The sequence below is a fragment of the Theropithecus gelada genome, chromosome X, assembly GCF_003255815.1.
Source record: "Theropithecus gelada isolate Dixy chromosome X, Tgel_1.0, whole genome shotgun sequence".
NCBI lineage: Eukaryota > Metazoa > Chordata > Mammalia > Primates > Cercopithecidae > Theropithecus > Theropithecus gelada.
The window spans coordinates 10,487,034-10,497,545 of NC_037689.1; the positions used below are offsets into that span (position 1 = coordinate 10,487,034).

The window sequence follows — 10,512 nt, forward strand, 5'->3', positions numbered from 1 at the left end:
ATAACTGGACTGAACAAACGGGAGATTATTTCCCTCCAACAAGACTGTTGGTGCGAGTTCAGCAGCTCAGCAACACTGGACCAAGCTGGAGTCTCTACCAAGCTGTGGACTGACCCTAAGGTCCCAAGATGTCAGTCGCAGTTCCAGTCAACGCATATGTGGCAACAAATGGAGCTGAGGAGGAAGGGAGGGGATGGAGCAAGAGCCTCTTTGCTGCTTCAGGTAACTTTGACATTTTCTGGTGACACAGGCCACTGATAAGCGATTTTGGTTATTTACCCCCATCAATACTCAAACCTTTTTCTCCTCTCTCGGGGCTCCCCTCAAATACTTAACATCACTTTTTGGTCTCTAAGCTGTTCCAGGGCTGGAATTTGCACCCTGAATGGGGCTGGGAGGAGACAAGGGTGGTCTGAGGGATGGAGATTCCACCACACAGCAGGAGGCCCCAGGTCAGCCTTAACTTCCAGTTGCTCCTGCACCAGCTTGGGGCTCCAGGACCCAACATGTCTGCTCCCTGCTTTCAAGAAACAACACTATGCAGAGAGAGAGGTGGAGTCCAGGCAAGGGCTGCTGTGTGGAGGAGTCTGGGGATATCGCCCCCTGAGGAGGCAGCAGAGTCCTGCAGCCTAACATGGTGAACCCGCTGGGGGTCCAACCCAACGTTCCCTGCCAACTCCTCCACTGTCACTACCCTGGTGCAAGTCCCCATCACTGCGCTCAGAGGGGTCTCCTGCTGGGTCCCCTGCTTCTACGCCCACCCCCAATTTGTTCCCTTCAGCAGCCAGAGGGAGCCTCTATGACCAAGTCAGATCATATCCCTCCTCTGCTTGAGACCTTCTGGTCACCCCCACTCAGAAAAAAAGCCAAAGTCCTCACTGTGGCCCACGAAGCACCTGGCCTGTCTGACCTCATCTACTGTCACACTCTGGTCCAGCAAGACTCTGGCATACACAATGATCCTTCTGGAGCGCTCTAGCCTCAGTGCCTTTAGGCTGGCTTTCTCTCTGCCTAGAATGTTCTCCCCCTACACTATGACTCCCACTCACTTCATTCCAGTCTTTATTTAAATGTCACCCTGAGCCAGGTGTGGTGGTTCACGCCTGTAATCCCAGCACTTTGGGAGGCTGAGGCGAGTGGATCGCTTGAGCCCAGGAGTTCAAGACCAGCCTGGGCAACATGGCGAGATCCCGTCTCTACTAAAAATACAAAAAGTACCCGGATGTGGTGGCACACACCCATAGTCCCAGCTACTTGGGAGGCTTAAGTGAGGGCCACTTGAGTCCCGGAGATTGAGGCTGCAGTGAGCTATGGTCATGCCACTGCATTCCAACCTGGGTGACAGAGTGAGACCCTGTCTCAAGAACAAAAAAGTCACCCTGTCAGGATCATCTTCCCTGATGCTGTCACCATAAAGAGCCCACTCCCCCAACTTCTGCAGCTCTGTCTCCCATCCTTGCTTTATTTTCTTCACACCACTCATCATTAGCTGGCCTGTTCCGTATTTTTGTCTACTGTCTCCATTATGATGCAAGCCCAATGAGGGCAGGCATTTGTCAGTTTAGGTCAGAGCAGTATCCCCAGTGCCCAGAACAGTTCCTGGCACACGGTCGGGGCTCACTAATGTCTATCGAATGCATGAGTGCGTAAAACAGTTAAGGCGGTGCCTGTGACCCAGCAGACATTCAATCAATGCTTGTGGAATGAATGAATCCGTCGATGCATGAATGCACGAATGAGTCAATGAACCCCGTTCCACCATGTTCCTGGAGCTGCCCGCTGCCCTGCCCGTCCCTGGCAGAGTTGGGAGCTGGCCCTCAGCACGACCACCGAAACTTTATTTACAACACGAGGCTGGAGTAAGAGGGGTGGGATGGAGGACAGCAGCAGGGCTGACAGGACCCTACTTCTGCTCCCGCCTCCAGACGATGACCATGCCGCTGGCGTCACTGGAGGCCAGTAGGCTCTCGTCGCAGTTGAAGCTGACATCAAGCACAGGTGCACTGTGGCCCTGCAGCTTGTTGACGGCAGCCTTGGCCGCCCGCTCCACATCAAAGAAGTGCACGCACATGTCCTCACTGCCCGTCACTGTCGGGGTGAGAGGGAGAGGCCATCGGGAGGCGCCTGGGGTGCCCGTGGTGGGAAGTCCCTGAGGTGTCTGAGGTGTTGAAGGGTGTATGTCCGAGGTGTGAGGTCCTAGCATGGCTTGGGGAGGTTTGAGGGGGCCCCATCCCTAGATGGGAGGTTGCCTGGCTGTTTCGGTACTGTGTGCAGAGTGCGAGGTCTCTGGGCTGTTTGGGGGGAAGTGCGTTCAAAGTGTGAGTTTTCATCACTTCTCGGCCTTTTGGCTGAGACCAAGTGCAAACTGTGAGTTCTCTGAGCTGTTTGGAGCTGTGAGTCCCAGAGTGATGCTGTTGGGGCAGGAGGGGTCATGAGGCCCAGGAAGTCAGGGCATCAGAGTGTCATGATGTCTGAGCCAGGTTGGCACCAGCCCTGGCTCCTGCCCCTCCCCAGTCACCCAGATCCCCTGTCCCTACAGGACTCACCCACGCAGGCCCCCTGGCGGAACGACATGAGGGGACAGAAGATGCTGCGCACAGGATGTGAGCTCTGCTCGATGGGGAAGCTTCTCTTCAGCTGCAGGGTCCCCTCGTTGTCTACCACCCTGACAGGAGGACAGACCGGGTCAAAACACAGCCCCAGCAGGGAGACAAGTTGTGGGCCTATGTCCCCACCCCTGTGCCTAAGTTCTTTTCAAGGTGCATGAAACCCGTTTTGTTTTAGTTTTTTTTTTTTTTTTTTTTGAGACAGAGTCTCGCTCTGCTGCCCAGGCTGGAGTGCAGTGGCGTGATCTTGGCTCACTGCAAGCTCCGCCTCCCGGGTTCATGCCATTCTCCTGCCTCAGCCTCCCGAGTAGCTGGGACTACAGGCGCCCGCCACCTCGCCCGGCTAGTTTTTTTTTTGTATTTTTTAGTAGAGACGGGGTTTCACCGTGTCAGCCAGGATGGTCTCGATCTCCTGACCTCGTGATCCGCCCGTCTCGGCCTCCCAAAGTGCTGGGATTACAGGCTTGAGCCACCGCGCCCGGCCTTTGTTTTAGTTTTTGAGACAGGATCTCACTCTGTCACCCAGGCTGGAGTATAGTGGTGCGATCATGGCTCACTGCAGCCTCAACCTCCCAGGCTCAAGTGATCCTCCCGCCTCAGCCTCCCGAGTAGCTGGGACTACCTATAGGCACACACCACACCCAGCTTATGACACCCAATTCTGAGATGACTGCATAAACTATAAATAGGGGCTGATGTGTGAGTTACTGATGGTTCAGAAACCATCTCTGTTGGTATAAATGGGAGCCTCTGCAGTTTCATTCACTAGCTTTTCTTTCTAAGGGTCTCTAAAAGATCCTGGTGTTGGCCGGGCGCGGTGGCTCAAGCCTGTAATCCCAGCACTTTGGGAGGCCGAGACGGGCGGATCACGAGGTCAGGAGATCGAGACCATCCTGGCTAACACGGTGAAACCCCGTCTCTATTAAGAAATACAAAAAACTAGCCGGGCGAGGTGGCGGGCGCCTGTAGTCCCAGCTACTCGGGAGGCTGAGGCCGGAGAATGGCGTGAACCCGGGAGGCGGAGCTTGCAGTGAGCTGAGATCCGGCCACTGCACTCCAGCCTGGGCGACAGAGCGAGACTCCGTCTCAAAAAAAAAAAAAAAAACCCAAAAAAAAAAAGATCCTGGTGTTAAGACAGGCACAAAGAGAGGAAATAAACACACTATGGTACGCCCACACTGTGGAAAACTGCACAGCCCTTAGAATAAACCACAGTCCCCACAGGTGACCTGGGGGGTTGCCACAAGGCATCGCATGGTGAGAAACTTGAAATGTAGGAAAGGCTATTTCTTTTTTCTTTCTTTTTTAAGAGATGGAGTCTGGCTCTGTCATCCAGGCTGGAGTGCAGTGGCACCATCTCAGCTCATTGCAACCTCCGCCTCCCAAGTTCAAGCAATTCTCCAGCCTCAGCCTCCCGAGTAGCTGAGATTATAGGCACCTGCCACCAAGCTCAGCTAATTTTTGTATTTTTAGTACAGAAGGGGATTTGCCATGTTGGCCAGGCTGGTCTCAGACTCCTGACCTCAGGTGATCCACCCGCCTTGGCCTCCCAAAGTGCTGAGATTACAAGCGTGAGCCACTGTGCCTGGCCGGAAAAGGCCATTTCTTTAAAATGTCTTTCCTTCAAAACTGTGGTGGGAGCTAGGCAAGGTGGCTCACGCCTGTAATCCCAGCACTTTGGGAGGCCAAAGTGCGCGGATCACTTGAGGCCATGAGTTCGAGACCAGACTGGGTAACACAGCAAAACCTCATCTCTACAAAAAATAGATTAAAAAAGTTGGCCGAGCATGGTGGCGTGTGCCTGTAATCTCAGCTACTTAGGCTGAGGTGGGAGAATCGCATGAGCCCAGGAATTGGAGGTTGCAGTGAGCCATGATCATGCCACTGCACTCCAATCTGGGTAACAGCAAAACCCTGTCTCACAAACAAAAACACACGCGGATATGTGTACACGCCTAGGATTTGTAGACAGACAAGGATATGTGGAAAGATGTGGATCGTTAATGGGCTTTACTGTGGCAGAAGGAGGCCAGAGGTGGCAGGAGGAAGAAAGGAGAGGCTGTGGGAAATGGGTACAAACTTAAGGGTACACTTAAATTTTAAAAAATTTAAGTATATATAGAAATTGTTTAAAAAGGAGGGAGAAATAAAGGGGTAGAATAAAAAGCATCCTCTTAGGCAGTGGTTTTCAGGCCTGGCTAGATATCGCTTAGGGAATTTCTCAATCTACCAATGCCCAGGCCCATCCCAAAGCTTCTGAAATTACTGGCCTGCAGAGGGGCCTGGGCAAGAGTTTTTGAAGCTCTTCAGGTCATTTCAATATGTGGCCCAGGCTGAGAACTGCATTTGGGCAACATGACAGATGTGAGTGGGGACAGTAACCCCCAAATTGCCCCCCGCAAAAACAAAAACAGAAACAATAAAAGAAAAAAGAAAGGAAAACAGGCCTCTGCTTTAGGTAGCCCTAATCTATTTTATGCTTCAGTTTGCTCGCCTGCAAAATGGAAATAATAACGGCACCTACCTCACAGGTCGGTGCAAGGATTCAATATGGTGATACGTGGAAACTGCTTCGAACGGGCCTGGCTGCAGTGATTGCTGTAAACGCGCTCACTATTGCTATTACTGTTAACTGCTACTACTGCTCCCTCAATTAAATTAACCTGATAGAGGAGATGAGCTACTGTCCCAGTGTGCTGGAGGAGGCAGGCCCTCCATCTCCAGGAGGCCCTGATGGGGGACCCACCTGTAGAGCAGCAGCTTGTTGAGGCAAGCATTGATGAGCAGTGAGGGATCCCGGGCCTCGCGGCTGACCCAGGACCGGGCTGAGATGCTGGTCACAGGGCTCCCCTCATGCACCACCAGACGCTTGGCTTTGGTCAGCTTCCCTGCAGCAGCAGAGGGAGGGAAGGCAAAGGCGAGGGTGAGGGCTGTGCCCTGGAAGGGCTGGAGGGCGAGCACTCAGATGCAGGCCTGCTGTCTGCCTACCCGTGGCCATGTCGAAGAGGAAAGAGAAGACACTGCCCCGGTCATCACCCGCCCAGAGCAGCCGGCCAGGGGCATCAAAGGACAGAGCAAGGACACGGCCCGTCAGCTTGCTGGAGCCCCCCTTCACTTTCTTGCCCGTGGAGATGTTCATGACATGCACGTTGTGCTTGGCGTTCCCCACCTGTGGGGAGAATGCACAGACCATCATCCTGCTCCCAGCCAGGCCCTCCTTGAGTCTGACCACAATGGGGCTGCTGTTGATGCGACTGGCTAGTCCCTGAGTCTATTCACAGTGCGGCTGTGGCAGGTAGACAAGGTGACCAGGCATGAATCCACCTCCCTAGCCAGCCCCTTTTGCAATCTGCCCAGAGTAGGCCACCTGCCTATGGGACTAAAGGGCCTTCAGAGCCATCATGCTGCTCCTTGGTTGGTCCTCCCACAGTGTGAGAACCACAGGGCCCATCTAGGCCTGTGATCCCAGCTTTCCCCTGCTCCCTGGCTGCTCCTTTCTGGAACTTGTGGGGCTGCTGCTGATGTGGGGAGAATCCCGGCTCACAAGCTCACCCTTAGTTGGTTCCTCTGCAGTTCACCCCACCCCACTCCGGGTTACACCAGACTTTCTAATGTCCTTCCCCTGCTCTCTGACCAATCTACCCTGGAGTCTGACATGGTGGGGCTACTGACAGACCAGACAAGGCTCAGCCTCATCATCCTGCTCCTGGAAAGAGGTAGCCCCTGCAGCTGGAAAACTGTAGGACTGCAGCTGATGGGACCAAAGGGGCCCCAGAGCCAGAACCCTGCCCCTGGCCAGTGCTCCCTGGAGTATACCACAGCAAGGCCATCCCAGACCAAGAATGGCACTCCCCCTTTTTTTTTTTTTTTCTGAGACGGAGTCTCGCTCTGTCACCCAGTGGCGCCAGCTCGGCTCACTGCAAGCTCTACCTCCCAGGTTCATGCCATTCTCCTGCCTCAGCCTCCCGAGTAGCTGGGACTACAGGCGCCCGTCACCACACCCGGCTAAGTTTTTGTATTTTTAGCAGAAACGGGGTTTCACTGTGTTAGCCAGGATGGTCTCGATCTCCTGACCTCGTGATCCACCCGCCTCAGCCTCCCAAAGTGCTGGGATTACAGGCGTGAGCCACCACGCCCGGCCCACTCCCCTGTCTTCTGATTTGCTTCCCTTTTAAGTCTGACCACACTAGGACTGCTGTGACGAGATTGGGTGGGTGCGGGGGGATCCTAGGCCCCCCTGGCTGTCCCTCCTTATACTCTGAATCCCTCAGATGGCCTTCCTGACCCAGCCCATCAGCCCTTGATGAGTGGGTGTCCCGGAGCCTGACCACGGTGAGGTTGTTGTTGACGGGCTGGAAGGTGCAGCAGAGCAGTTCAGCGCCATCAGGGTCAGGGATCTCCCGGATGCAGCGGCCATCCTCAGAGGCCCAGATGCGCATGGTGGCATCCAGTGAGGTGGACACGAGGATGTCATTGGAGAGGGACCAGGCGAAGTCAGAGACACCACGGGTGTGGCCCCGTAGCACACGAAGCACTGTGGGTGGGGCGGGCACCAGCTGGCACAGGGAGATGCTGCCGTCGAGTGAGCAGCAGGCCAGGCGGTGCCGGTCATCATTCGCGAAGCGCACCCTTGGGACTGCAATGCCAAGAAGCCATTAGTGGGAGTCTGCACACTCATTGGGCACTTTTCTCTCTAAAAGGCTCTGACGTGTGTGCCAGGGGCTGGGGCCCCACGGCATGAGGCACAGTGGCCTCAGCAAAGGGCTTTCCTTGGCTGACAAAGGGAACTGTAACCCCAGAAGACTCTCTGCCAAAACTCCCTAAGTCTTAGCAGCTCCTTTGCAGATTGCAAGTCTTCTGCAATGTGAGAAAGTTCCTGTCTTAGCGAACACTTTATAATCAAGTTCTTGGCAGTTTGCAAAACCCTTGACACTGTAGCCCACTCTGCCCTCTGCAAGGGGATTTATCATCAGCAAAGGCTTTGAACTCTTCCAAGTGACTCAGGAACCCAGGCAGCCTGCTGCAAAGGGCTCTCTTAGGCTTCTGAGGCCCTTTCCAATAGACGAAGCACTGAGACTCTGCAGACCACTTTGCAGAGGGATTTTCAGTCTGCAAAAGGCTTTACGGATGGTCATTCCTCCTTTGGAGGTGTGCCAGGGGCCTTGGATTCAGAAAAGGATGCCTTGGTTGGTTGTCACAGTTTGGGCAAATTCTTGGTGATGGAACCCGCCACCCACTGGCTCACCTGCCTCATCCACGTGCTGGTCAAAAACATGGTACATGCCCGCAAAGGCATAGTTCTCGCTCAGTGATGTGTCCCCGGCCATGGCCCGACTTGCCTCTGCCGCTGACGTGGGCACCACGCTGCCAGGGGGCCTGGGCCCCAATAGGAAGTGAGGGGTGACAGGAGGTAGATGCAAAAGTGTTCAGTCTGCCATTGCCCCAGGGCCCCTCTCCTCCTCGCAACCCACCCCCAGCCTTGGTTGCCTCTGTGCATACCTGTCCTCATAGACAGCACGGTTCATCTGTGCCTGCAGCTGGTAGGAGCCTCGGCTGACAGAACGACGGTGCCCACGGGCCCCCAGGGCCCGAGGATCATCCTCAAAGTCCTGCAAATGGAAAGGGTCAGGGTGGGTGCATCCTGCAAAAAACTCGAGAACCTTTGAGGTGTGGAGCCCTGAAAATCTACCTAGAGCCAGATCACTTCTCACCGTGCCCCCTACCACCACCACTGCTGCCCGCTTGTACAGTGGCTTCCTCATGAGTTCTGCTGTTCCTGCCCTCCCCCTGCTCAGCAGATACTCAAGACAGGGCTTGCTATATGTTTACTGACCTGTTTACCAAGTTTATTGTCTGTTTGTTGATTTACTTGGCATATTCTATTTTTGTCCTCTGCTGATGCAGAACAGTGCCCAGCAAAGAGCAGGTGCTTGATGAAAGTCAGTGGAGTGAATGTGTGTAGGCAGGGTATGCCCAGGGGGTGAATGTGGCCAGGAGCTCACCTCCATGCGGTCAAGGGTAGTGCGGCTACTGCGGACGATGCTGTTGCTATAGGCACGAGCACTGCCTGGCTCGGAGAGGGGTCCGTAGCGCTGGCCCAGCAGCTGCCCCCGAAGCCTCAGGTACTGCCGACGCAGCGCTGGGGGGTGCCCAGCCTTGGCATTCTCCCGCAGCAGCTGGCTGCGCCGGCGGATATACTGCGTCCGAAACTGTGGAAACGTTGGTGTGCGGTACGCGTTGTACCTGCAGGGTCAGGATGCAGGGCAGGCAGCAGGCACAGGACAGAGGGAATCAATCAGCTCGGGAGATAGGGCAGGAGAGTGAGGTGTGTGGCAGTGACTGGGGCCTGGGTGGTTAGAATGACTAGCAGTGGTGACGGGGGACCTCTTGGTCCTGCAGTGGGAGTGAGTCTGCAGTAATAATGAGCATGGTCATGAGGTCAGTTTGCAGACAACAGTGTCAGTCTGCTGCCCTGCTGGGGTCCATACGGGGTGACTGAGTCAGTGCAGACAATAATTGGGGTCGGTATACCAGGGCGACAGAAGTCAGAATGACATTAAGGGGGTCAGCGTTGGGAGGTGATGGGGTCAGAATGGGGAAGTGATGATGTAAAAAAAAAAAAAGTCCAGGGGACACCCATAGGGGATAGGATGTCACTAGCCTGAGCCCCACCTCCCTCTCACAGGCAGCGTCGTTGCGCATGCCTATATCTGACCACACTTTCCCGGCTTGCTGTTTAGACTCCTCTCCGGCCCAGCCAACTCACCGCGGGCGTGCCCGCCCCCGCTACTGCGCATGCTCACCTCCGGCATGCCCACGCAGCCGCATTAAGGCAAGTTCTCCGCCCAGCCTCACTTATCGCCATTGCGCATGCACCACAGTAAGTTCTGCTCCCATGGGCTTCGACCCCACGCCTCACCTCGCGTCCACTGCTAAGACTTGCTGCCACACCGCGGCCATTCCCCGGCCTCCTCCTCTGGCGTGTCCGCCCGCGGGAGCCTGCAGGACAAGGGCCTGGAATGTGAGCGTCCCGAGCGAAGGGATCTAGTTCCGTCCCGTCCGCCAGGCGACCACTGCCATAGACATCGAGTCCCTCCGCGCCGGAGATGTCACGAACTCCCACCCGGCTGTTACCATGGTCATCACCCCAGCCCTGCCCTTCCTGGGCAGCGCCGGGGTGACACACAGCGATTCAGAACAGACACCGCCCCTCCCCAGTCGCCATAGCAACGCCCCTCCCCCGCCTAGCATTCCTTGCTTGACATTCCCCATCCATCCTGTCCCCGCCGCCCTCCGCCTTCCCTTCTCAGGTCCAAGAGCATAGCCCGGGATCGGGAACCACCTCCGGGGCTGCCTCCGGTTCTTGAGGCCCCCCGGAGCGGCCCTGAGACCACTGTCGCCGGTTCCTTCTGTCTCTCCTCCCTTTCTCAGGCTCCAAGCAAGATGGCTGCCTGCTATCAGAAAGAGCTGCCGAGCCCAGAGCGAATCGATAGACATCCTTCCCAGGGCGTGGGAGTCTCGCAGGCGCATTGAGGGACATTCGCTTCAGGCCCAAGGACGGAGGCTCCACCCCTCGAGTTCTACCCACTCGTTAATGGCACTTTTTGTATATGGAAGGATAGTGTCTAAGGGACATAGCGTCAGGGGTGAGTTTGCGAATCATTCCCTAGAAATCAGAAGTACATTATAAAAAAGAGAAGAAACACGACTTTTAAAAGTGGTGTAGGGCCAGGCGCGGTGGCTTACGCCTGTAATCCCAGCACTTAGGGAGGCCGAGGCAGGTGGATCACTTGAGGCCAGGAGTTCAAGACCAGCCTGGCCAACATGGTGAAACCCTGTCTCTACTAAAACTACAAAAATTAGCTGGGTATGGTGGCGGGCGCTTGCAGTCCCAGCTACTCGGGAG

The 10,512-nt window shown here is 55.5% G+C and overlaps 1 protein-coding gene across 3 annotated transcripts; it reads right to left on the bottom strand.

Moving 5' to 3' along the window:
• Nucleotides 1–1,749: 1,749 nt before the first annotated feature.
• On the bottom strand, nt 1,750–10,085 carry WDR13 (WD repeat domain 13). Of its 3 annotated transcripts, none has more exons than XM_025372562.1 (10): nt 9,949–10,085; nt 9,526–9,605; nt 8,609–8,815; nt 8,106–8,215; nt 7,852–7,982; nt 6,935–7,242; nt 5,595–5,775; nt 5,353–5,494; nt 2,547–2,665; nt 1,750–2,088 (listed from the first exon to the last, which is right to left on the bottom strand). In XM_025372562.1, exons 3-10 carry the CDS (start codon nt 8,612–8,614, stop codon nt 1,904–1,906), a joined length of 1,182 nt encoding a protein of 393 aa, XP_025228347.1. In that variant the 5' UTR covers nt 8,615–8,815; nt 9,526–9,605; nt 9,949–10,085; the 3' UTR covers nt 1,750–1,903. The 3 variants fall into 3 exon arrangements, with proteins under 3 accessions (XP_025228347.1, XP_025228345.1, XP_025228346.1); XM_025372560.1 differs by having other exon boundaries at nt 8,609–8,849; nt 9,949–10,079; XM_025372561.1 differs by having other exon boundaries at nt 1,754–2,088; nt 6,938–7,242; nt 8,609–8,849; nt 9,949–10,065.
• Nucleotides 10,086–10,512: the final 427 nt, after the last annotated feature.